Source organism: Bos javanicus, chromosome 7, assembly GCF_032452875.1.
Source record: "Bos javanicus breed banteng chromosome 7, ARS-OSU_banteng_1.0, whole genome shotgun sequence".
NCBI lineage: Eukaryota > Metazoa > Chordata > Mammalia > Artiodactyla > Bovidae > Bos > Bos javanicus.
Window position 1 is genome coordinate 57224046 of NC_083874.1, and position 27499 is coordinate 57251544.

Here is a 27499-nt window from a genome sequence, read left to right on the forward strand (position 1 = left end):
TACTCAGTTTGTAGACAGGGAAAAGGGCTTTTAACTTTTTAATTCTGGAAGCCTAAACACAAGACTTGTATGGTTGTATAATTCTGTCAATTGAAGCTTTAAAGTTGAGATTTGCTATAGATCATTGGCATATAATTGAGTTACCTGTAATTAATATATTTTTCCTATTTGGGGACAGATATTGACATAGCATTTTTTTTCCATAGATTCTATAGTTTGGTATTTAGAGTACCAGTATGAAAGACTGACATCAATTTGTGTTTTTTTTGTAATAGGTATTTGATCAGTATGTAAAGACCAGGGCAGAGGAAGAACGCAGGGAAAAGAAAAACAAAATAATGCAAGCCAAGGAGGATTTCAAAAAAATGATGGAGGAAGCAAAATTTAATCCGAGGTATATGGTTTATTACTGTCAAATATCAAAGCATGTATGTATTTTCTCCTAGATCAGTTAAAATATATGTATATATCTTTTGTATTTGGGGACATGAAAAGCTTCTTGTTTGATTATTGATTTCTGGCTTTCCAAGAATCTTCTTTCTTAATACAGTTTCTTTGGAGGATTCCTGGTACTGGTTCCTGAGGCACTGGTTTTGAAGAAAGTACCTTGTTTTAAAAGATTCTCTTTGAGAATAAGTTTCTTTCTCTGAAACTAGTAAATGATTAAAAATCTACTGTCTTCTTAAAGATTTACACATAATAAATTGCAGAGCAGGGACATTATTTTGATTGAATTGAAATAATGTAGGATCATTTTAAAAATTTCTAAATGTGTTGATGATTGTTCAACACTTTTAATTGATTGTTAATATATATTGAATATATATGATGGCTGAAGAAAAGGAGACATTTTAAACTTATGTGCTTAGGATTATAATACCATCATCAATTATTGGATATTTTAGATATATGAACTTATACATATATGCTGTTAAAGTAACTTGCATATGTATGTGTGTATTACCACGTTAAATCTTCAAAACAGCCAATATGATTTAGGTCCTCATATCCTATCTATTTTAGAAATAACGAAAGTAAGCTTTATACACATTAGGTCACTTGACTGAGTGGATGTGGAATTTCAACTAGATTCCAGTATTTTAAATTGCTATGAATATCCCAGAATATGGAGAATTTCTGAACTATGGGGTAGAATCATGGAATCTCTGGGTTAAATGGTACTGTTTAAGGGTAATAGAGTTTCAGACTCTCCAGGAGATCTTGGGCTTTTTTCTTAATCAAAAGAGTAGAAATTCATGGGTCCGTGTAGTTGTGACTGTTATAAAATATTTTTTGGAAGGTAGTTGAAGTGGTATTATATATTAGAGATTAGTAATTTTCTTGGATATTGTAATTATGGTAGAAAAAGGATTTACTCTCAGGAGATGCATGCTGAAATATTTATTGATGGAATTTCATGATGTCTACAGGTTACTTCCAAATGATTCAGCAAAATATATCCATAAAAACCCTTTATGGATCTGGGAATAATTGAGACTCCAATGAGATTTCTCTGTTGTAGATTTGAAAAGTTAAATCTTGCTGTATCACAGTACCCTACTAATATTGTTTTGGGGCAGATAAAATTGTTTGAGTGATTTTTACTATGCAGGTTATATCAGAAAGTAAAGCCATCAGGCACAGAACTTGAAGTCTTAGCACTTGGGGCATTGGGCTGTATTGCTAAATTGATGCATTTGACACTGGCATAGAGATTAGGACCCATTTTAGTAAGTAGGAAACAAAGAGGAAAAACTTACTAAAGTTGAGAAAATACCATCCATAGACTTCCTTTGAATTGGGAAAAGACCACAAGCACAGAACTCTAAAGCACTGGAGTTTATTCCAAGGGAAGGAATGACTGGGAAGAATTACCTAACTTTAGTGCCTTTTTTTTCTATGTCTTTTGTCTTTTTTGTTGGAAATTTCAGGTGTACTTCCTATGGTTAACTTTGAGTCATTATTACTCTTTCTCATCCATTATCACCAAAAACTATCCACCTAACTCTTTTCTGTAAAGAACTTTTATGCCATGTTTGTTATAAAGTATGTAGCAAAATGCTATTATAAATCCTTTGCAATAGCATTTTTGGAGTTAAAAGATGAGTCATATGAAAACATCTTTATGGAATCTAATGCTAAAACTTCATTTTAGTCTGTTCTGATAAAAAAAAAATTTACTACCTTTTTTTTTAAACCTATTTTAAGTAGTAGAAATATGTATTAAATAATTGAATTCTCACTTCATTGATTTTACATTTTTAAGAAGTTTGTTCTTTAATCATAGTAATACTTTGTCTTAAAATTATAAAGTAGGGTACCTAAGAAAATAGATTTATTGGACTTAATCTTTGTTTTAATACATGAGATAAAGTGTTTTATTTTTGTATTGATATAGATTGTTTTTAAAGGGAAAAGTAAGTTTTATTTTTCACCTCCAAAAATAAGCTAAACATGGGGAGCATTTGAATTCTTACTATATATAATAAGGTGAAAAGCTTCAGATATTGAAACATATCCAAATACATGAAAGCTTTAGAAATGCTTCTTTTATTCATGGAAAAACTTCTTTAATACTTAGTTTCATTGTCCCTCATAGACTTGATTTTCCATATCTCTGCTGAAGCTACATAATTGTTCATCCATTAAGATCATGTTTTAAATTCTTCGAACATATTTTTATTTAATTCTTCCAATATAATTATAGTAGTTTAAAAGATTTGTCTATACCTCAAACAACATCTATGTATCTTGGGTTTCTTTCTGTTGCTTAAAGTTTCCCCCCCTCCTGTGAATCACGTTTCTTTGTATGTGTTGTGAGTTTTAATTGAATATTGAAAATTTTGGAATAATAGGTAGAGACTGTTACCTTCCTCTCAAGAGTGTGGATTCTTGTTTTAGCAGGCAGTTCAGTTACAGGCTGATCACTTTACTTTTAGGTTTGATTTTATGCTGTTACTGTCAATCTCAGAAAGTGGGAATTGTTTTTGTCAAACTTCCAGCTTTGTCTCCCTGTGGATCTTTTGTGGGTTTTGTTGTCTTCATATTGTTCTTTTTCCAGCACTTCTTAGTGTCTAGTGTCTCTTTTTTGCTCTTAAGTATGTAGCAGTTTGGTACACAGAGTAGTTTTTCTGCTGTTTTATAGCTTGGTCTTGGCTGTCTACTTACTCATGGGGAATTTCTAAATGGTATTTTTCTGGGGTACCTTCTTTCTACAGCTTCTTCCTCTGCCATTTTTTTTAGCACCCCCAACTCTGATCTTTGCTACTTCTAGCTCGTGCGGATCACTGTACTCTTTTTGGACTCTAGCTGTTTGCATTTTGGGAAATTGTCCTGAGGCAGAGGGCCGTGGGGCTTCTTACAGTTTTACTCTACCTGTTGTCCAGTACTTGAAATCAATTGCCTCATATATTTTGTCTGGTTTTATAGTTGCTTTTGGAGGGAGAGCTAATTCAGGAAGAGTTACTCAGTCTCATCTTAGAGTGGAACTAAATGAACTCTGATGTTTCTTGAAATACACAGATTTTTTGCTCTCCGATGTCTGTCCCCCTAACATCATGCTGATAGTAATACAAATCTCTAACCACGTTTTCACTCTTTAGCCCTTTTACTCCTTTCTGTTGGTAGGTGTTGGGACTCATTGTCTTGTTGGCACATACTCTTAATGGGAAGATGATATCATCTGTTCCTTTCTTTAAGTAGAAATAGCTCTACCAAAGTTAGCACACTTGCCATTTTGTTGCAGAGTTACATTTAGTGAATTTGCAGCCAAGCATGCTAAAGATTCAAGATTTAAAGCAATTGAAAAGATGAAAGATCGAGAAGCCTTGTTTAATGAATTTGTGGCAGCTGCAAGGAAGAAAGAGAAAGAAGATTCGAAGACGAGAGGTGAGAAGGTAAGAAGGTTTTTAGTTCCAGTGGTGTGGTTAATGGGAGTATGAATGGGAAGGGACTAACCTGGTGCTGTTTCTAATCTCATTCATGGGCATAAATATTAAGTTGGCTAAAAGGTTCATCTGGTTTTTCTGTAGCATTGTATGTATGGAAAAACCCAAACAAACTTTTTGGCCAACCCAATAACAAGATCCATATTTACTGTCTAGCTTTTAAAGTTAACTTTTACAGTTGTTTATATGTGTGTGTTTCACTGCTTCCATAATGCACAGTTAGTAATGTCACTAAACTGCATAGATTTCCTTTGTATTTTATTAATTCTAAGATGCCCATTAAATCCAGAACTGGTTATTAGGCCGTTCACTGGTGCTTGCCTGCTAACATTTCAAGGTTCTTCATAGGCAGTAACATTTAAATTTTTCAAAAAGCATCTTTATATTTTTTTTGCCCTCTAAAAGATAGCATTTTAGTGACTTTCTAATCTTTTAGTAAACATACCTTACATATGAATTATTGCTTATCAGAATTAAAGGTCAGCTATTAAAGATTAATGAATTCCAAATGTCATTTGATAGCAGTGTCACAAATGAAGAGGAGCACACCACTGGGGAGGCACACTAGTAGGGAGGTGGCACCAGTGGTGCGTGAACCATCAAAACATGCAGCCTCTCCTCAGTGACGCTGTGTGCTTTTGAATGGAGAAAAAGAGCCTCTAAAGCTTTATTATTCTTGACATTTAAAATTGCCTCTTATTCCAGAGAGTTAAAATATTTCAAATTCTATTAAGAAATGTTGTTGTGGAAATACCACTCTTGTTGAAAAGAAGCCTCTTTAATTGAACAATAACAACAGTATTAAGTGAAATAACTTTTGTCAGAAATAATTGAAATTTCCTGATTGTGTGATTTATTATGCTTCATGGTAGATTTTTCCAGAATCATTTCACTATTAACTTTTTTGGGAGTAAATGATGGTGCTTCTCAGAGGAAGATTGAGTTTTACTTAAGCATTTTGTCTGTTGAATTAGAATCATGTCAATGAATTGTTTGCTACAATTGACTTTTAGTAAGAACTTCCTGATATCATATGATTGCTTTTAAACAAATTGAATGTTTTTGCATTTATAACTGATACTCTTTCTCTAAGCATGTTTTTTGATAGCTATTTAATGTATTGTTTTATAACAAGTGAATAGACTTTACAGTTTTGTGCTGTGTGGCCTGTCAGTCGGTTTGGTCTGACAGCTGTTCAGTTACTGATAATGTAATTCTCTGATGAGGAAAGAATTGGCATCTCCCTGGTGGCTCAGATGGTAAAGAATCTGCCTGTAGTGCAGGAGACTTGGGTTCAGTCCCTGGGTTGGGAAGATTTCCTGGAGAAGGGAATGACTATCCACTCCAGTATTCTTGCCTGGAGAATTCCATGAACAGAGGAACCTGGCGGGCTGCAGTCCATGGGATCGCACAGAGTTGGACACACAATAAGCAACACTTCGTTACACTTGTGTGGTGCTTTTAGCCTTATGTGGTTCTGGTACATTACTTTTGGAGAGGGGGGGATCTTTTTTCTTATAAAGTAGTGAGAGTTGTGTCCAGAATGTGTTAATTAAAATAAGACATTAAATAAACATTACATCTGGAGAAGGTGATGGCACCCCACTCCAGTACTCTTGCTTGGAAAATCCCATGGATGGAGGAGCCTGGTAGGCTGCAGTCCAAGGGGTCGCTAAGAGTCGGACACGACTGAGCAATTTCACTTTCACTTTTCACTTTCATGCATTGGGGAAGGAAATGGCAACCCACTCCAGTGTTCTTGCCTGGAGAATCCCAGGGTCGGTGGGGCCTGGTGGGCTGCCGTCTATGGGGTTGCACAGAGTCGGACACGACTGACGCGACTTAGCAAAAACATCTAAATAAACTTAATTATTCAGCTTTGTTTTCTTTTGATTGTAAAATTTGAATTCTCTAAAGGTTTAGCCTTGTACTATTACATTTTGGGGGAAAAATAGGAAATTACTAAAGTGAAACTTTTCTTAGCCAATTTAAAGAATGCAAAGTCAATTACTAACTAGGTATTGAAAGTAGAGGTTTAAATGTATTATATTCTAATTTGAGAAGTATCTGGCTAATGAAGTTTTATCTCTTCATGACTGCTGCTGTATATTCTTATGAAGTATATTGGCAGTACATTAAAAATCTTTTTTAGTATTTATTTACTTTTGTCTGTGCTGGATCTTTGTTGCTGCACACGGGCTTTCTCTAGACTCAGCAAGTGAGGGCTACTCTAGTTGTGGCACGTGGGCTTTTTGTTGCAGTGGTTTCTCTTGCAGAGCAAAGGCTCTAGGGTACATGGGATTGACAGTTGCTCCTCGCAGGCTTCCTTGTCCCACATCATGTGGAATCTTCCCAGGCCTGGGATCAAACCCATATTCCTTGCATTAGCAGGAGGATTCCTTACCACTGGACCACCAGCGAAGTCCTGAAGTACATTTTTTAATTGCATTTTAACTGTGTATGAGTGAATAGTAAACTGATACATTGGAATTTCTTTGTTCTTATGATTTCTAACTGGCTTTGTAACAGATAATTGAGTCAATAGCTGAATAGTAGTAATTGAAAGGTAATTTACTTGCTGAGTCAAAACTCATGAATGATACTGACTTTTGGTGAAATACTTTTTTTCTCTTTAATTGGGATTTTCAGACTAGAGTGCAGTCATCATTTTCATGTAGCTTTCATGGGTAGTTTTATTTAAGAAATGCCCCTAAAACTTGTACTGGGTGGTTTTGTTTACCAGAGTAGCTACCCTTGAGTTTTTGTTTGTTTGATAATAATTTTATTATTATTATTTTAATCAATTTTTATTAGTATTTCAAATAATTTATTTTTTGGAACAACAGATTTGAAGTTGCATATAATGGGGTTAATCCTTTTGTAAAGTTGGCATTTTTCTCTCTTCCCTCTCTTTCAAATTATCTGCTAAACAATTTTTGTTACAGTGCACTTGACTGAGGAGACTATTTCTCCCTTAACTTAACAGCTTAGTTGGTAAGATGCTTGTCATTTTATAGTTTAGAAGGATTCTTATTTGATGCAGCTTAGCTATTTTATTAACATAAATTTTGCCTTCTGGGAATTTAGTGTTCATTGTGTCATATACAAAGTAGATAAATGAACATAAAAATTGTTACATTGCTATTACATCAAGTTGCTATCTAGAAATCCTGGGTTTATGAGTTGTTTCTTATTAAAACAAAGTCAAGATCAGAGTTCCATGAGTGGAGAAATTCACTGAATAGTTCTTATCTTTTAGAAAATTCTCTAATACAGAAGCTCTGTTTCTTATAACCTTACAAGTGTTTGCCAAAGAGGACATCCACCTCCCTTTTAATCCTCTTTTAGGAGAAACGAAGTTACAGGGAGAAGTGAGGGTTGAAATAGACCTAAGGAATGATTCATTTTATTTTGTGCCCCCACAGAAATTCTGTTTCCATTCCTAATTTCTCATTCCTTTGTTCAGATGGGGAGACAGCATATTTAATCCCTATGGGGAAGAGAGGATCTTGACGTGGTCAGAATCCTCTGCTGAAATGAGTTTAGCTACCTCAGATGTCTTTGCTGGTAACGATACACAATAACCTAAATGAGACTGAATTTTAAAATGGATCCTCAAAGTGCATAGAAACAAATGCTTGTTTATTTTCTTCTCGTATTAAAAAATAAAAAATACAAGTTGGAAGAGGCTTTCTAAGTATTGCACATGTTGACACTAAAGGATTGATATATAATATCTTTAGTATAATGTTACTAATTTGGTACTTAATTTGTTAAGAACATAATTTCATTGACACATATTCTGGTGAAGGCATACATGTTTAATGGCTAAAAACTGCAAGAAATCTGAATATAGGTTTTTTGTTTTAGAAATGACTAATTATAGAAATTATATAGTTTTCTTATACATATAAAGGTAAAAACATTGCTCTTTTTTAAAAGCAAAATATAAAAGTTTATTTTTTGTTTTTACACTTTTGACAGTAAGTTTCAGATTTGTAATAAGGCTTGCTGTTTGGGTGCAGCTGTTTGCAAATTCCTCTATTAATTTTAACAGTTGTATTAATGTACTTTTAAAAATATTCTTACCATAGTGATGTTGAAGTATTTTTGCCATTTGTTCATAAGCCTGAATTTTAATTTCATAGAAGAGCAGTTCTGATACTTTTTTTTTTTAACTAAAATTTCACTTTAAATGTATTAAACAAATTATTCTCATCTTTAAGGTCAGTGAGCTTTGTTCTAGTTGTAAATCTTTATGAAGAATTTCTCATGGCATATTGTTTTCCTCCCACCTTACACCTGTTTTGAAATATAGATTAAGTCGGATTTCTTTGAACTACTATCTAATCATCACTTGGACAGTCAGTCTCGATGGAGCAAAGTAAAAGACAAAGTAGAAAGTGATCCACGTTACAAAGCAGTGGATAGTTCATCCATGAGAGAAGACCTCTTCAAACAGTACATTGAAAAAATAGCCAAGGTAACCACTGTGTTTACTTTTATGGTAACCATGGAATAGTAAAATTGTTAATTGCATTATAAAGGTATTTGCTACTTCTTCAGGGTTTAGAATTTTTCTTGTTGGTGTTCCTAATAGAACCTTTAGTAATTAATTTTGGAACAAGTGTTTAGGTATATTCTTGGTGAAAACTAGGTTTGAAACCTTATATTTGGCAAACTAGTTATTCTGTGGGGTCATATGTTAATGGAGTTGGTAATTTCATTTTTCCAGAATTTAGACTCAGAAAAAGAAAAGGAGCTTGAAAGGCAAGCCCGCATTGAGGCAAGCCTTCGAGAACGAGAGAGAGAGGTTCAGAAGGCTCGTTCAGAACAAACAAAAGAAATAGATCGAGAGAGAGAACAGCACAAACGAGAAGAAGCTATCCAGAATTTCAAGGCTCTTCTGTCTGATATGGTATATATTACTGTTTTGCTTTTTTCTGTAAAATATTGGGTATTAGAAATCTTTTATATTACCTCATTAGTGGACATTTGAATATTCTTTAAATTGACTCAGAGTTGTAATTTAGTAAGTTACCTATAAAGTATTTTAAAATTGAGTACTTGATATTAACACCAATAGAATAGGAAATCCTAGTTATTTAATATTTTCAGAAGTTTGATGTTTTGTATTTGTAAAATTTCATAATCTTTCAGTCTCAGAGCATTTAAAAAATTGTCCTTGATGAAGTCATCTTAAATCATCATACACTTGCATGGGACTTAAAAAAAAATCCTCCTGTATTACCCAGGTTGTTCAGATATGTAGGGTTTTTTGTCCCAACAGTGAATGCCCTTAGGCCACCCTGCTGTTCTGCTTGCTTTTTCCTCCTTGTCACTGTCTCTCCTACTATTTGTTTTAACAAGGCTCCTCTCATCACTCCTGTTGCTTTCTCTGATTTCTTCCCTTGCTTCTGCTGGTCGGTTTTCAGTGACCTTTCTGTTTCCTGCGCAGTTACAGTTGTTTACTGTTTTCTCTCCCTGCCTCTGCTTCCCCCAGATTCATCCTCTTTATTGCAATCACAGAAATCTTTGTAAAAGGCACATCTGATTCTTGTCACTCTCCCTGTTGCTTGAAGAGAGTGAAGGTCCTTGCTACTCCTGGCAGTTCTTTTTCATTTTGTATTCCCAGTGCCAAGCTCAGTGTTCACTTGACATGTTTTTAGGTACTTGTTTTTTTTTGGTAAATAAATGTTTTTATGTCTTTCTTCTTTATTACTTTTTTTTGTCTTTTCAGCATCCAGTATTTCTTAGCGTTGGCAGCAGTGTGACTTAACTTGTAATGCTGTTGCTATCCATGAAGCATGCCTTTCTGCTGGTTGCTGACCCAGCCAGAGCTATCACGTTGTCTGTTCTCTTATCTTCTTAATGATGTTCATTTCTGCTTTATGTGCAAGTGTCACTTCCAGGATATAGTTAAGTCCCAATTTGACCTTAAGAAATCTTTTTTTCCTTTGGTCTGGTGAGCTGCTTATGCTGTAAGACAGTCTATTTCCTCTCTTATTTATATCCATTTCTACTACTAGAAGTTGGTAAGATCTTCAGTAAAGTACCTAGGAACTTAAAGTTCTTAGGGACCATGGTTTATGGGAGATAACTTCTCTTTATCCTTCTTACCTCTCAGCCCATACTATATAGATTAGATGTGCTCTAGGAGATGAGATTTCTGGTTTTAAAGAAGTAGATTTTCAGTTACTGTTTGGCTAAGATGGAGTCATCAGAAGCTTTTTTTATTAAGTGTATTGTTCCTAAACAAAATAAATGAGTCTTTTATTGATGAAGTATTAAAAAATAAGTTTGTCTTGGGTGATAGATAGCATTCTCTGTTTTTAGGTACGTTCTTCAGATGTGTCCTGGTCTGATACTCGGAGAACTCTACGGAAAGATCACCGCTGGGAATCTGGATCCTTGTTGGAAAGAGAGGAGAAAGAGAAGCTTTTTAATGAACACATTGAAGCACTTACCAAAAAGAAGAGGGAGCACTTTAGGCAACTTTTGGATGAAACTTCTGCAGTAAGAGTCTTATACTTTTCTGCTCTAATCTGGATGAATCTTTGTTAATAATTCCTATAAGTAAAACACTGATGTGATTTTTAATGTCATTGTTTTTAGAACTATTACTGAAGTTCATGGGTTTTATGGCTCTTCTCTGAGTTTTTTAAGTAAAATGGTACTCTTACTATTTAGAACTTACTTCATTTTTATTTTGTATTCCCAGTGCCAAGTTCATATGTCCTCCCTTAGTAATTCCAGATGTTCTTATCTGTGTGTGAACATTGATGCTTCCTGATGATAGATTTAATAGATCCCTTCCTTTGCTCTATTTTCAGTTTGGTACCTTAGTCCCCTTGTTTGGCAGTTTGTGCTCTCTGCAGGTTTTGCTCCTATTTGATCTCTTTTTTGGTGGTGGTTTCTTTAGAAGTTATGATATTGCCCATGGAGATACAGGGTTTGCAGTTAATTGTCATAGGTCACCTTGACAGTATGGCCATGAAAATAACTTGTGGCAAGCCAACAGAAATTGCATTAAAGCTGCCTCCCTCTCCCTCACTGGTCCCATTACACTTGGGCCTAACGAGAGATTGCAGATCATTGTGTGATATGATGTATGCATGTGCTGCAGTACCACCCCTCAAGAAAAGTCAGTTCTGTTTTTTTATTCACTTGTCTTTCAAAGATTACCTTAACATCCACGTGGAAAGAAGTTAAAAAAATCATTAAGGAAGATCCTCGGTGCATTAAATTCTCCTCCAGTGACAGGGTAAGAAAATTTTGTCTTGAGATTTACTTTCAGTTTATAAATATTAATTGGGTGCTTAATCAGCAGCACTAGTATCTTGACTAAAATAAAGTTGATGGTTTTAAGTGAATAATGTTTATATGTATGAGAAATAAATCTTGAGTTTTAAGTTTATATTTTCTTTCTTGTATGATATCATTAGCAAGACAACACAAGAGGAACTTTAAAATTTTAATCCTTGAGTTTAAACCTGATCCTTGGGTTTAAACCTGTGTTTGGGGATCTTCTAAAAGATTTAATGAAGCTGTAGTTTTTATTTATTGTATAGTCAGGTCCCACTAGATATATTCAGGCTGGCAATTGGTGCTAGGCTACCAAAAGTGCTTAACTCTTACAACCACGCTAGCAGAAAAACATAACATGATCTCTAGTTCTTAATGTCCCAGAAACTTAGGGGAACCTCAGCTGTGTGAACCTTGTAGAAGCCCTCTTCTGGTACACTCTGACTCCGCTGTAGGAAAATAACTCACCAGGAGTCTGAATTAGTGAATGATGTCAAGGAAAGTGTAGCTTATTCCCGTCCATTTTGTCCCTCGGTGTTCATATTTTCCTTCTTCCCATTAGTATCCGTCCTGGTTGGTTTCTTTAGGTCTAGAGTTCAAAAAGCCCATGATCTAATATTCTTCCCCCTCCTACTCCATTAAATTTTAGATGTATGGACCACAAAATATACATGATTGGAAAAGTATGGTAGACAGATAGCTGAGAGATCCATGCAGTCAGTTTCTTTAACTTTTCTGATTGTTTAGAATTAATCATACCTTTTTAAAGCTCGGAGTTTCTGCGTGTCTTTGCTGGTCCCTTACTAAGCTCTCTTACTGAGCTAAATGCTCAGTTGAGCTTACTAAAGTTCTGAGTATTACTTTATAAATTATGCCACATTATTTTTGTGCTTGAAGATATACAGTCTTTAGGAATGTACATTTAACTCTTAATTTCTGTATTTTTAAGAGTGTCTACCACCTGAAGTTGTGATGAAGGGTAAAGGAGATATTTTATAAAAGCCTCAGCACAGTGTAGCATGTAGCAAGCCCCCAATATATGATTATAACATAAACCATACGTTAGCTGCTACTAATATATGGTTTCTTATTCTTGCTTTTTACCTTTAAAGTGTACACTGCAGATTTTACTTTTAATGAATGTTGCATAAACAGAAATGTGTCTTACTGCTTTTGAATTATTTTATGTTGTGACTTATCGGTCATTAGTTTAATAAATAATTGATAATAATTTTGGAATTAGTGGAATTTTCCCCCTAATCTTACTGTCTTTTTGCAGAAAAAACAAAGAGAGTTTGAAGAATACATCAGAGACAAATACATCACAGCCAAAGCTGACTTCAGGACACTTTTGAAAGAGACCAAATTTATAACATATAGGTATGTGCAATGAAATGTTTCATATCGCCAGTCATTGTCTTTACTAGTCCTACTCTGATGGCCAAGCATACTTTGCATTCACACACATGTTGACATTGTTAATTTTTAGGAATAAGAAGAAGCCAACTTTTCTCAAAGGCTGAATACAGCCCATATTTACCTTTTTTTTTTTTTTTTTAAGAAAGGGCCCAGATGTTAATTCTTATTTTGCGTTACCCACCCATCTATTTTTTAAACACTCTTTTGTTTTTACTTCACTGCTTTTTCAGAAGTATTTTCAAATACATAAAAATTGTATTTCATGAAGAGACTTAAAAAAAAAATCTTTCACTGTCAATTATCTTTCCTCCTCTGAAGACTAAATATTTAGTGTGTTCATTCTAAAGCTTGAAATCATCCTATTTAAACTCAGCAAATGCATTTTTTCTCAGATGAAAGCAGTTTGCTGGATACTTTTAAATTAAAACTTCAAAATTATAAAATCAGCACTTTAAAACAAGATTTTGCTGTAACATCCCCAATAGTTCCCCACTCCCTAACAAGTTGTCATCGGGAAAACAGTTTTATATCGCTTAGCAGTCAGTGTGCAGGAAACTTTTGTTTCATGCTCCAACTTTTCTTATAAGAGAAAAATTTGAAACATCTTAATGAAGGGTATGCACGGGAGGATAGATAGTGCTGAGGGTGTGGTTTTTAGGATTTTGTCATTGGATTTTTTGGTCAGGATCCTTAATGTTTTGCATCAGCTTGGGCTTTTAAATTAGATGTGAAGTAAGACTTCTTTCTACATTTTTGTAGTTAATTTAGTGAAAGATGTGAAAGTGAAAAAGCTTGTGAAAGATGCTGGGATTGGCAGCCCCGCAGACTGAAGTCCTCTGTTCATCCACAGAACAGGTACAGCACGGGCAAGGTTACCCACCCACCCTCAGCCCTGATCTGGGGACCACCAGCAGGGGTGGGAGGGTAATTCAGCTTCTGAGGCCCTTTCACTCCTTGGAGTCTTTGCTGAGGCGACTTACAAAGGTGACCACTGCAGTGAAATTTTTCTTTAAAAAAAAAAATGGAAACACAATTAGGAACTAGATGGACATTTCCAGTTCATTTCTGAAAGACCTATGAACAGCAGTAAGTAATTCTTGAACTTCTTTTCTTATTTCAGATCCAAAAAGCTAATCCAGGAATCTGACCAGCACCTGAAAGACGTAGAAAAAATTTTGCAGAACGACAAGCGGTATCTAGTACTAGACTGTGTGCCAGAGGAGAGGCGTAAACTGATTGTGGCGTATGTGGATGACCTGGATCGCCGGGGTCCACCCCCACCTCCCACAGCGTCAGAGCCCACAAGACGATCAACAAAATAATTTGGAATACTCTTCCACAGGGTGTCTGTTCATTCAAAACGCTTGCATGAGCCAGTTTTCAGGTTTTTACGTGTATGTGCATTAGTCAGACTATTGCAGAACCATCTGATGAGCAGAAGGAGAAGCATCCGTGAACAGTTTCTGAACAGAGAACACTTTGGAAATATTTATGCTTTTCTTTGTATGGCATGACTGACTTACATACTCAAATATAGGCTGTCTCTAGTAAATCTAAAATCTTGAAGCTAAAAAATCATCCTTTTATGAGATGTGGAAGTCAGTGACTTTTGGTGATGTTCTTTCTAGCAGTGTTACAATACATGCAAGACGTAAGAGCATTTGTGGTTTGAACTTGCAAGATGCAAATACCACAGATTCCCAAAAAAAAAAAAAAACCTAAGTTAGGGTTTGTTTTGTTTTGATTTTGTTTTTTAAAGCGGGTAAAAGAAAAAAACACTGAAAATTGAATTCTTATCTTCCAGAGGCTAAGATTATTATAATGGACATACTTTGACCTTTGTCTCTAAAGAATACTTTAGTTTCATTTGTTCACTTATGTGCTTTGATTATCCCCTTTGAATTATAGGCCAAGTCTTGTTGTTTAGCCTAAGAGAAGATTTATTTAGTAATTTCTTCTCAGGTATGGAGCCACAGTCGTAACTAACATGTTGGCCAGACTAGGACTGCTGGTTAAACACATTTTATTCACCATTAAGTGATCTGTATCAATATTCTGGATTAGACAACAAATTACCTTTCTTGGATGTTCCTTGTAAACTATACTCCTATTTGAATGTTAATTTTTTGTTTCTAAAGTTTAATTTTAAGATGTTTGAATGTTCAGTTTATGTATTTGAACTACAATAAACCAACCCTTTTTATATATGTGGATTGTATATGATTATTGTTATATAATGTATAAATACTTCTTTTAAACCTGTTCTTAAAAGCAGCAGCAAATGCAATTTGGCGCAAAGAAGGTTTGAATCTTGAGTATCACGTCATTTTAAAAGGCTTGAATATAATAAATTACTTGTACCATAAAAGGGAAGAAATTTGTAAAGAACCATTTTGGTGCTCAGTCTCTTAGCAATATCATATTGCTTCATAGCAAGAAGATGCTGATTTTTGTCTGTTTTCTTGTTCTCATCTTCTATATTAACATATTGATGAATGCCTTTTTGGATTCCTTTCAGTGTGTTGAGTGCATCATACCATGAAACTTAACTTTGATTCCTGGTTACTCTGTCTGGCTTTACCTCTCCAGTTTAGAAAGATCTCTATTTCATTCCTTCATAGATTTCTAGTTTGAATCACCACCATAAATAAAATGTTTAAGAAAAAATATATGTTAATAGGATAATTTATTTTCCCTGTTATCTCACACCTTCTACAGTGGTGACAAAACCTTAAAAAGGGACGGCAATAGATCTGTTTTATATGCATACAGACCCAGACACGCATCACACACATACAAAAACACAGTCACATCCCTGTGATATAGTGCTTAGCTTAAATATATTAAGCGCCACAGAAATTATGCGGACTCTATATGTAGAGTTGGCTTCCCTGGTGGCTCAGATGGTAAAGCTTCTGTCTGCAATGCAGGAGACCTGGGTTCAATCCCTGGGTCAGGAAGATCCCCTGGAGAAGGAAATGGCAACCCACTCCAGTACTCTTGCCTGGAAAATCCCATGGATGTAGAAGCACGGTAGGCTACAGTCCATGGGGTCACAAAGAGTTGGACACGACTGAGTGACTTCTCTTTCTGTGTGTATAAACCCAGAATGGATTATCTACTATTTTAACCTATAAAATTGGTAGTTGATGGGATTTTTACATAAATCTATTTGAGTGACTCTGAAGTCTGAAGTGAAACTGAAACTGTGTGACAAAAGAAACAACTATTATAGAACTAAGAGTGACTTACAAAGGTAAAGTTTTCTAGAATATTTATTTTGTTACTCTGAAATCCACATAGTATTGTGTGCTTGCTCAATACGCTCTGTTTCTCACTGTAGAAAACTGAAGAAAATGATTTGGTGATACCTATTTTAGTTTCCTACTTTTGCTGTAAAATACTTGGAATTAACTTATCACATAGGGTATAAATCAAACTTTTCTAGGCAGATTTCTTTAAGGGGGCAGGTCAAGACTTTGTATATTAGGTGTTTTTTTTTTTTTTTTTTTAATTGATTTGGAGTATCAGGTTAGTGTCAGGTTACAACAGTGATTCAGTTTTATATATATATATGTATATATATACACACACACACACACATACCTATTCTTTTTCAGGTTCTTTTCCCTGTAGGTTATTACAAGATAACAAAGATAATTCCCTATGCTATACAGTAAGTCCTTGTTTATCTCTTTATTAGTAATGTGTGTATGTTATACCTAAACTCATAATTTACCACATACACACGCCCCCATTAGGTTCTTGTTAAATTGTGTTTATTGTAGTTACATTGTGTTTCAGTATCTTCATTTTGATTTGGTGCTTACCAGCAAACTTTTTAAGAATACATGATTCCTTGCTCTCTGATACCTGTGCCAGTGTTAAGTTCTCACCTTCCTGTAAAGCCCCCATGTGCTAAATGATAATTTTGAAAGCAGCATTCAAGACAAAGCTTAAGTCCAAAACTATCTGAAGCAAAACATAATGTGTTTATTTGTTTACAAGTTGAAATAGTGAAAGCGTACATCCTCCATTTACTATAGATAATGATCACAAGTCTTTAATTGAGATAGTTCATCACAGTTTTGAAGGTAATTCTATTATATAACTATTGCCTCACAAGACAGTATTTTAGATACCTGTGTTTGTTGTAGTTTAATCTGCTTTTGTGAGCCTTAAAATGAAATGTATGAACCAAGGCAAAAAGCCCTGTCTATAAAAGTAAATTATGACCATTTATAAAGAATAAACAAAGCCACAGACTATACATTAAGAAATTCCATCCACAGCATGTTTTTATAGTTTCTCCATTGCTTAGCCTAAATGTAGTTTTGTTTTCTCCAGAGAGAACTCAGTGAAAATATCCCAGAATTCCATTACAGAGTAGCCAAAAATCATGGATAAATATCATTTTTATATTTAATAGGGGAAGACATGTATCATAATTGTTTTATTGGGTTTGTGTCATCATGCAATACATTTAACGGTTAATGCTTGTTACTCAAATTATACTGATAATATATTTGGAAACACAAAATTTAGTTTTACTGCTTAAGTTCAGTGTTAACTGCTAAAATCCCCAGACTTAGAAACTGGAAACTCACTGAGGTGCTTTAAAAAGATCAGTGAAGCAGATTTTTGCATGAGGCAAAGTCTGAATTTACTTAGACTTTGCCTGTAAAATAAGCCATGGTTTGAAATTAGCTCAGGATCAGAATAAGGATGTTCCTTATTCTGCAACACACAGTCATGGAAATTATGGATTTTCATCAAGTAAATTAACATTTCTAAAGCAAATGAAGATAACATTAAAATTTACATGTTAAATTTAGAAGTAAATTTTGAGCTCTGGTTATGTGAAATAAGGTTTGATAGGTAAAGTTAGAATTAGCAGGTTCAGGAAGAAACTAAAAGGAAGGAGACTGAGCCTCTGACAGATAAGCTTTACTCCAGCCAGTACACAGCTGGCCCTACAGACTACCCAGGGAAACAGCCCCTGTGGACAAGTGAAAAAAGAGCTGGCCTTTCTAATCAATCACTTCTGACAGAAGCATCTTAAATACAGCAGTTAAATCTTTGACAGCCAGATGATAACATAGTTACTCTAATATGATGTCCTGCTTAACCAAATTGTACATTTTGCAAATGCAGACTGCAAAGCATTTTTGTAATTCCTAATGGTATTCTACTATGTTTCATATGGCAATGTCAGTGGTACTCATAAGCATTATAAATAAATACAGTAAACACTATTTTGCTTTGGAACTATTTATCACAGTCTCCTGTCTCTTGATCTTCGTGTTCCCAGGGGATAGGGTCATTGTCCTCTACACAAGGGACTGTGTCTCTGTCATGCCAAAACTGCTCGACATCAGGGAGGATGGGAATCTCTGCCTTCTCGGCTTTCTCTTTGCTGACGGAAGGAGAGCCAGTTTTCTCTTTCTCTGACATAGATGGTGGGGATTCCAGAGATGGAATACTGTCACGAAGGACCTGGGAGTTACCAGCTGGTGTCTCCTGAGACTCTGAAGCAGGTGGATGTTTTTTGGTTATCATCCATTTCCATATGCCTTTCAAGCCTTCCTTGAACTCCTCTGACATGACTAGAAAAATGAGAGGATTTGCTGAAGAGATGGAAAACATGAGGACTTGAGACAGGGCTATAAAACCCTGTGGTGGGGCTGGGCCTCCAGCCTTCAGATGCCAAGTCCACAGCCAGGCTATCCACTCAGGGAGCCACAGGATAGCAGAGGTGATGGCAATGCTCAGCAGCATCACTGTGAGTTGCTTTGAACGCATCTGGTTTCTAAGATTTTGAGTTTTAGTTCCTCGTTTCTGACATTGGCCATAAGCTCTCCAGAAATAAAAGCTGGCAGAGAGTAACGGGAGGCAAAATGCCAGCAGCGGGTAGAGCTTACCAAACGTTGACGTGAACACTCTCGCCACAGCGGGCACATCCACGAGGCACATTTCCACACCTGCATGATGCCTGGTGGTGGTGAAGAACCATTCTGGCAGGGGTAGCAGGCTTGCCACAGCCCAAATGGCCACCAGCACTGACCAGATGGTGCAGTTGTGGATACTTACTGGTTTGGCTGGGTCACATGCATACATGAAGCATACCTTGGCTACTGCAACGATCGTCAGGCTCTTGGCTGCCATGCACGTGTGGATGAACCAGTCAGAGGACTTGCAGACAAACCAGCCCAGATCCCAAACACCTCTGGAGTATGCTGTAGCTCGGACAGGTGCAGAAAACAGCAGGAGAGAGAGATCAGCCAGGCTGAGGTTGAGAATCAGGGAGTGGATCATGGATGGCTTTCCTTTCCAAGCACTGTGGAGGAGGATGCCAATGACACACAGATTCCCCATGAAACCCACCAGGCAGACAGCCACCAGGAGAGCTGGGACTACTGTCCTCCAGTCCTTGGAGTCTGAGGGCAGGTACCCGCCGGCAAAGTGGAGGTGAGCAAAGGACACGTTCATGGTGTTGGAGTTGGAGTCTGCCAGGCAGCTGTCAGTGCACCCCCTTCCATCTAGCGCCTACGTGCAAAAGTTAGCTTCTTTTTGTCCGTCTGCCTTGGCTCTTTGGTGTAGGAAATACATACGTCATCATCAGTGTCCAATGACACCTCTGGGCCCTCCCCTTGCTTTATTCCCTGAGAGCAGACTGTGAAAAAGGTTGACTGCTAAGCTCTTTGCTGTGTGTGCTAGTCCTTGACTGCATTGAGTGACAAGCAGCAGGAGCTCATGGTTGCTGCTCATTAGCAAGTCTAATAACATTGTCAGCCCAGCGGAGTGAAAAACTCCCCGATAGACCCATCAATGATAAATGAGAACATACATGTAAGTGGGTTATGTTCCTGGGGGGTCGCTAGAGACAGTCGAGGTAATTACTTTCAACTAGCTGATTTTAAATCTAGACCCCCATCTGTAATACAGTCAACACCACAAATGAGTAACCCACTTCTTTAATCACCTGCACGGCTTGATCCAGCAGGTCTGGGGTAGGGCCCCCAAACTTGCATTTCTATCAGGTTTCCCAGGGATGTTATGATGTGAGTCTGGGACCACACTGTTCAAGGAAGAACTGGTGCTTCCCCTTTCGGCTGCAGGAATGAGCTTCCTCTTCTTTTACCCAAACCTCACCACCACTTCGGGTAAAGAATCCATCTGCCAATGCAGGAGACATGGGTTCAGTCCCTGAGTCAGAAGATCCTCTGGAGAAAGAAACAGCAACCTGCTCCAGTATTCTTGCCTGGAAAATTTCAATGAACAGAGGAGCCTGGAGGCTATTGTCCATGGCCGGACACGACTTAGCGACTAAACAGCACCACCACTTCAGCCTTATCAACACCTGGCTGAGATCAAATGCGCAGAACTGGATAATGGGGAAAAAAAAAAAAAGCTGCTGGTAAGAAGTCCTATTAAAAAGTCTAATTATGGATTACTCTAAGTTTAGTCTATTGTGAATTTTTTAGAGGTGATTTTAGAACAGTGCATTAAAATGAGTTTACTTACTAAGAAGACTTTTAAACCAGTGATGGTGATTAAACCAACCAAATGTTGAATTAGATTTTCTTTTAGAATTCCTAAAGGATTTATGGAGACAAATGAAATAAAAGAAAAATAATTTATTTGCAGAAGGCATGTAAGAGATTTTAAAGAAAATGACATTTTAAAGTTGGGAAAATAAAAAAATGATTCTAGAACCAGTCTTGAAATTTTATAATAGGCAGTGGAAAGATACTCTGGAGGAGGTCAGAGGAGCTGGAATTGTTCATGGAGAAGAGTTTGTGGAATTGAAAGGATTTTGAGGTCTACTCTGTGCTGAGTCAGAAATGCTTAGTGTCATATGGTGGAAAGTGTGCTGAGCTCAGAATCTGACCTCTAGGTTCTGGTTTTAACTCTGCTTTCACTAGTTTTTCTCTGGAAATTAAGGATGACATTTAAAATCTCCCTAAAAAAAACAAAAACAAAAACAAAAACAAACTCCCTGAAATCCCAGAACTCAACAAGTATTGACTCAATAAAAACATATGGATATCAGGAAAGCAGTCAGTGGTTCTTGATTATCTTTTCTGTTTTCCTTTCCCTCTAGGAAGTAGTTGTGTCTATGAAACAGTGGAGGTAAACGTCTTGTCCCAGCAACTCACAGTAATCTCTAGTTAGTGCTGTGGACAGTGATATATCAAGTCTCAGTAGCACCATTTTTGGGAGTGAAGAGGCCCACACCATCATATGGGAAGGCAAATGGTTGGGGGCAGGGTGTGCAGAGAAACACCCTGAGTACTACTTAGAGCAAATGAATGTCTTGTGAATTACAGGCTACAACAGAGCTAGTTCTACTTGATGTACGTGGAAGAGATGAGCTCAGGACCAGAAAGCATATACTACTTTGCATTATGGCTTATAAACTTGAGATGGTCAGGCTCCTGAAGATACAGAAAACAAAAAGCTAAATGAGTTTGAGAAGGCTTTAACAGCATGGAAATTTGATTCTAACTTTTTATTTTGAAATAATTGCAAACTTATAGGGAAAAATGCAAAAATAGTACAAAGAATTATCATTCTGATTTTCCAGCTGTCAACAGTTTTTCACGTTTGTGCTCGTGCCCTCTCTGCACACACACACACACGCTTATATGCATATATATAGACACATAAACATATATATTGTTTTCCGAACCAATTGAGAATTGGTTTTCAGAAAATTTTGAGTTTTCTTCCTGGATTATCATTAGATATAAAAATCAAAATGAGACTATGTGCTTATAGCAAAAAGGAATTCTTTCCTTTGGCAATACTCATCACCCAACCCAAGCTTCTGTTTATCTTCTGATATACCAGCACTTGTGCATCTAGACACTACACAAATATAATATGTAGCAGTATGTGCCTTATATCCACTTTTTGTTTTAACATCATTTCCATTGAGAGGATAAGTGTAACTTAGCCAACCTAAAAGAAGAATTACATCCTATGCATTTTTCTTATTTATATCATGAATTCAAGTTATTTTGATCTTTCTTCATAGCATATAGTTAAAAAAAATTTTTTTTAATACAGTATTCAATTGTATGCCTGGTGGACATTTGCCAAGTTTCCTTATTTTTATTTATTTTTGGAAGTTGCCTAGTATGTGAAAGTATAAGTGTTAGTCACTCAGTTGTGTCTGACTCTTTGTGACTCCTTGGACTGTAGCCTGCAGGCTACTCTGTGGCATTCTCCAGGCAAGAATACTGGAGTGGGTAGATATTCCCTTCTCCAGGGGATCTTCCTGATCCAGGGATCAAACCCAGGTCTCCTGCATTGCAGGCAGATTCTTTACCATCTGAGCCACCAGGGAAGCCCCCCTTTCTTATTTGATAGAAGGGATCTTGGAGAGAAATGATTTGGATGAGATGGATGGAGAAGTACAGTAAAAATACTTAGAGTATTTGGGACGAAAAGTGAAAACAACCCACCACCCCCACCCCAAAATACTGGAAACAGCTCTCCACCGGTTGGTGAATGGATAAAGAAATGGCTGTATTCACACAATAGACTAGTATTTAGCAATATAAAGGAATACATGCTGCCACGTGTAAGAACCTCACAAATACTATGCCAACTGAAAGAAGCCAGAGACAATGACGTATTGTGAGATTCCATTTATATGAAATGTCCAGAAAAGGCAAATCTATAGAGATGGAAAGTAGAACAGTGGTTGCCTGGAGCTACGGGTGGGAAATGGGAATGACTGCAAATGGGCACAAAGCATCTTTTGGGGGTAAGAAAAATGTACTCAGTTGGGATTGTGGGGGGTGGTTATACAACTCTGTAACAATGTACTGAAAACCTTGAATTGTACACAAAATGAGTGAATTTTATGGTATGTAAATCATACCTCAATGAAACCTTTTTTTAACATGAGTTATTTGGTATGGAGGAAAGGTAAAGAGCAGATGTCATAGCTCTTAGAATGCTGAGTGACCTCCAGTAAGAGGGAATATCCCATTCTGAGACTGTGATTAAAGTATATTATGTGGAGCCAGGGAGAGACTGTGATCTGGCAGGACCAAACCAAAGGGCAGTACTAGGTGGGAAAGGGCTGTGGGGAGAAGGGAACCCCAGAATGCTGGGATTCAGAACCTTGAGGCTTGGCTTCCCCAGCTTGGAAATGGGCTTTCATTGGAGCCTTCTCCCTCTGTTTCCACACTCCTGCTGAGAAACCAGCAACAGGGCAGCCACCCCCAACAAGGACCTCAGTTGGGTTCCAGTCTACACTTCCTTCTCCTAACAGGGACAACACCCGCAGTGATGATGCCAAGAGATAACCCTTGGAAATTGAGAAACGGTAATAAAAAAGATAAATTTGAGCCATAGACACGCCCCATTTCTTTTAAAATTTTTAATTTACAAGGGACCTCAGCCAGCTCAAAAGAACCAAGGCAAAGCAAACTGGTGGCTAAGATTTTAAGTGGCTCCTGATAAAAACAGAACTAGGTGTGAGCTCTTGCTGATGCTGTGCTGCTAAGTCACCTCAGTCGTGTCCGACTCTGTGCGACCCCATAGACAGCAGCCCACCAGGCTCCCCCGTCCCTGGGATTCTCCAGGCAAGAACACTGGAGTGGCTTGCCATTTCCTTCTCCAATGCATGAAAGTGAAAAGTGAAAGGGAAGTCACTCAGTCGTCTCTGACTCTTAGCGACCCCATGGACTGCAGCCTTCCAGGCTCCTCCGTCCATGGGATTTTCCAGGCAAGAGTACTGGAGTGGGGTGCCATTGCCTTCTCCGTGAGCTCTTACTAGGAGCAGGTAAAGTTTATCCTATAGCTCAGTTCCATCCAGGGAAGGGGGAATAATAAAAACATCCATTTTTTTGAGTGAGTCCTCAGTGCCCATCATTGTGCTAAGCATTCTATGCCCCAAATCTTCACAACAGTTCCTAAAATACTATCATTTTCTCCTTCTTACAGGTGATGACCTTGGGGCATAAAGAGGTGAATAACTGGCCTATGAGGCTTTCCTGGTGATTCAGGGGTAAAGAATCCGCCTGCCAATGCAAGAGATGTGGGTTTGATCTCTGGGTCAGAAGGTTCCCTGGAGAAGGAAATAGCAACCCAATCCAGTATTCTTGCCTGGAGAATACCATAGACAGAGGAGCCTGGCGAGCTATAGTTCATGAGTTCTCAGAGTCAGATGTGACTTAGCAACTGAACAACCACAAACACCCCCATGTGAATGTAGGTTGCACAGCTACTAGATGAGGGAGTTGGGACAGAGACCCCCATGGGTCTGACCCCAGAGTCGGGCTTCCAGAGTGAGTATTGGTAAGCTGTATGCTGCTATTCTGCCCCACTAAGAACGTTCTGGGTACTAACTGTTCTCTAAACACTACAGTTGTGAAACTGATCCAACCAAGGCCGATATTCTAAGGCCCAAATAATGGACTATAGGTCACTTCAACAAGCATGTTTTGAGCCCTTGTGCACTGGGAATATAAAGCTCGTGTATTCTTTTCTTCTTTTCTGGGGACCTGGAATCATGAGTTTAGGATGGAGCTGGGACTGATGTACCTGGGTCTCTAGTGGCAAGTTGGGGACCTGGAATACCCTGGGTCTAAGAGGAAGTGGGGTGCTTCCGGTTCCTGAGTCCAAGAGAGGTGCTGGGTATAGGGGATCCCTGAGTAGAGAGGGAGCTGGCCCTCGGATCCCTCAGTCCTGGCGAGGGGACAGGTACGTTGGGCCCCATCGTCTTGAGTGGGAGTTGGAAACCTGCATGATGCTTGGGCTCAGGAGAGAAGCTGAGGGCCTAGGATCAGAGCTTGGACCTTATATGAAGCAGGTGTGAGGTGTGGAATTAGAGTGTGGTTCCCTTCGTCCTAGGAGGGAACTGAAGGCCCTAGCCTCTTGCGTTCTGGAGGGGCGCTGTTCCATGAGTCCTGGAAGAGAAGTCGGGGTTCTAGATCCCTAGGTGGAGAGAGAAGGGGCAGAGGGTATCGCTGGGTTCCCTCTTGCTCTCTGGGTCCCCCCACCCCCACCTTCACTCCCACCCCTGGAAGCGCTTGTCTGCAAGGCCTCAAGCAGGCAGGTGCCTGGCCCACCTGGCGCTAACCCAGTCTCCACCTATTTTTCTTTCAGTGAATATTTGCTGAGCCACTTTCCCTGGGCCAAACCGAACGCCAGCCTCCGGGAACCCACTGTGGTAGAAGAGTCCCATTTTCTCCAGGAGCTACCAGGTAGTCGGAGAGATGGACAAAGGAGAAGTTGCGGAGAGAGTGCTACGAGATACTGGCTGAGGAGCAAATGCCAGAGAACAGCTGCTTCTCATCAGGGAGGTGAACGTGGCTGGCTTGCGGGGTCTGAGAATAACTTCCCTCCACCTGTAGGCTGTCAGGCCCTGGATGTTGCACGGAAGCTCTGGGAGGAGCAGAGTGGGGCACACGGGGCGGTTTGACCAGCTGCTTTTGGTTGGCTTGTTAGACAGCGTTCAGTTCCGTCTCTGCCAGCAGTAGGGAGCTCAGCCCTCGGGTCTACAGTGTCTTTGCCACCCGCGCTCCCACTCTCAAGGTCAGTAAACCGGTTGGTGGTTCCTTCTTTGAGGACAGCCTTGCTTGCTGAAGCGTCCTCTTTCCGGTCCGCTCACAGTGCTCCTTTCTGGATCACAGTTCCTGGTTTTTGTGAAGCATCCTTTGCCGTGGAGTTTCCTGAGTGGCGTGTCCCATTACTTCTCGTCTGGCATCTTGGAGTGTTGTTCCAGACTGCGGGTGCAAAGCTGCGTGACTTTCCATCTAACGTGAGTGCTGGGTAGGTCTGGCTAGGTCTGAGCTACCGCTCCGACAAGCCGGCACCTCCCCCGTCCCTCTTGTTTCTGCTGTTGGTTAAGTGGCTCTTAAGTCCACCGTGGGGAAGATGGCGGAAGCAGATGGATTGTGCTGTTAGTTACAAAATGGGCACCAAGTCTGGAAACGTAGGTCTTCAACTTCTCTTATTTAACATCAATAACCGTTTATTTTATTGGAGTATAATTGCTTTACAATGTCGTGTTGATTTCTGCTGTACAGCAATATGAATCACCTCCCTCCCAGCACCCCCATCCCATTCCATCCCACCCTTTTAGATCATCACAGAGCTCTGAGCTGGGCTCCCTGGCTACACAGCAGATTTCCCTTGGCTGTGTGTTTTACACATAATGGTGTACATATGTCAGTCCCAATCTCCCAGTTCATCTCACCCTCCCCACGACCACTTGTCTGTTCTCTGCATCTGTCTCTATTCCTGCCCTGCAAATAGGGTCCTCAGTACCATTTTTCTAGATTCCACATATATGCATTAATATATTTGGTTTTCTCTTTCTGACTTCACTCTGTATGACAGACTCTAGGTACATCTGCCTCACTACAACTGACTCAATTTCATTCCTTTTTATGGCTGATTAATATTCCGTTGTAGTAACTGTTTGTTATGTGTTGGCATATGTTTCCAGACTTGATGGCCATCCTGTGTATCTTACCTTCCACAGACTGGGAGTCAGGCGATCTGAACCCTTCCCCACAAAGGGAGACTGTTGGATCTGCCAGGGACCCTTTTGGATTGTCTGTGTCACAGTTTTCCAGACGGGGAGGCAGATGCTCAGTAAAGTGTAAGTGACCTGTTCTAGGTCACTTGGTTTCTCGGTAGCTGGGCAGCAACCGGGATTCAGGAGTCTCTTATTTTTTGTTCTTCATACTGTTTCAGACTTCTTCCTGCTGTGTTTTTTTCCCTTTGTTAATAACTTGTGCTTTGACTTTATGGAGGGTAAAATTTGAAGATGTAGATGGGAAGCCTCTTTGGAAAGCACGAGGATTGTGAGAACATAGGAGGTAGCTGTAATGTATCAGCTGATGGAGAACTTAAACTTTCTTTTCTAGAAACCAAATTTCCAGTCTTGTAAAACACAGCGGTGGTTTATATGATGATGTATTTCCTTTTATCTGTTTTTTTTTTTCTTTGCAAGACTTTGTTTGCTTTTTACATTGTTAGAATGGAAATTATAATTGCAGCTCTGATTTAAAAAAAAAACATTTGTTTGGCTGTGCTGGGTCTTAGTTGCAGTATGTGGGATCTAGGTCCTGATCAGGAATCAAACCTGGGCCCCCTGCACTGGGCATGTGGAGTCTTAGCCGCTGGACCACCAGGGAAGTCCTGAAGCTCTGATTTTTCTTGTAATGAGAGGCTCTGATTGTCCAAAGTGACCCTAGGGAGAACTGTCTCAGGGATTGATTTCACAAGCAGTGAAGATGACAATCTTCACTTGCTTTTTGTAGAGGCCATAGTCCTAGGAGAACAGCAAGTAAAGGACTAACACATACATATGGGTACAGAATGGTTAAAATCATGCTTTGAATGCAATGAACGCATTCCTGGCTACAGCTATTTTGTTTTTGTAGGGTACAGTTTGCTGTGGGTTCTTACTAAATGACACATCCCATTATTTAGAGGAAAGTCTAGTTGTTAAAAAAAAAATCAAAATTTTATTGCCACATCCACCTTGTACAGTGAATTTTTTCATATTCCTTTTAAAAAAAAGCTTTATAGAGATAGAGCTCACATGCCCTTAGCACACATGCACGCACACGTCACCCAGTGAACGCTCAATTCAGTGGTTTTGTTATTTTACTCTTTCACGTTCTTGTCCATGCTGAGTGGCTACTGTGGGTGTGATGCTCTCTTCAGCACCAGCTAGAGCTGTTTCCATGACTACCGAATCCAGCAGGTAGAGTTGCATCATCGTGCACATTTCAGACATCCCAGGACTAGATGGGCTGGGCATGGAACATGCAGTGTTCAGAGATCCCATGCTA

At 38.4% G+C, this 27499-nt stretch overlaps 2 protein-coding genes across 15 annotated transcripts in view; one reads left to right on the forward strand and one right to left on the reverse strand.

Annotated features, from left to right (window-relative positions):
- Positions 1 to 14878, forward strand: part of TCERG1 (transcription elongation regulator 1) — a 51743-nt gene extending 36865 nt beyond the window's left edge. For 13 of the 14 annotated variants that reach the window (XM_061423872.1, XM_061423873.1, XM_061423874.1 and 10 more), the window contains 8 exons: positions 276 to 394; positions 3746 to 3896; positions 8266 to 8430; positions 8683 to 8865; positions 10284 to 10463; positions 11128 to 11211; positions 12532 to 12632; positions 13792 to 14878. In XM_061423872.1, coding sequence (XP_061279856.1) covers positions 276 to 394; positions 3746 to 3896; positions 8266 to 8430; positions 8683 to 8865; positions 10284 to 10463; positions 11128 to 11211; positions 12532 to 12632; positions 13792 to 13993 — 1185 coding nt within the window. In that variant the 3' untranslated portion in view covers positions 13994 to 14878. Of the gene's footprint in view, positions 1 to 275; positions 395 to 3745; positions 3897 to 8265; positions 8431 to 8682; positions 8866 to 10283; positions 10464 to 11127; positions 11212 to 12531; positions 12633 to 13430; positions 13527 to 13791 lie in introns of all 14 variants that reach the window. The other variant, XR_009737618.1, reaches the window with a different exon arrangement.
- A 976-nt stretch (positions 14879 to 15854) lies between these two features.
- On the reverse strand, positions 15855 to 19204 carry GPR151 (G protein-coupled receptor 151). Its single transcript, XM_061423885.1, has one exon. The coding sequence runs from the start codon at positions 19158 to 19160 to the stop codon at positions 17940 to 17942; it is 1221 nt and encodes a 406-aa protein (XP_061279869.1). The 5' UTR covers positions 19161 to 19204; the 3' UTR covers positions 15855 to 17939.
- Positions 19205 to 27499: the final 8295 nt, after the last annotated feature.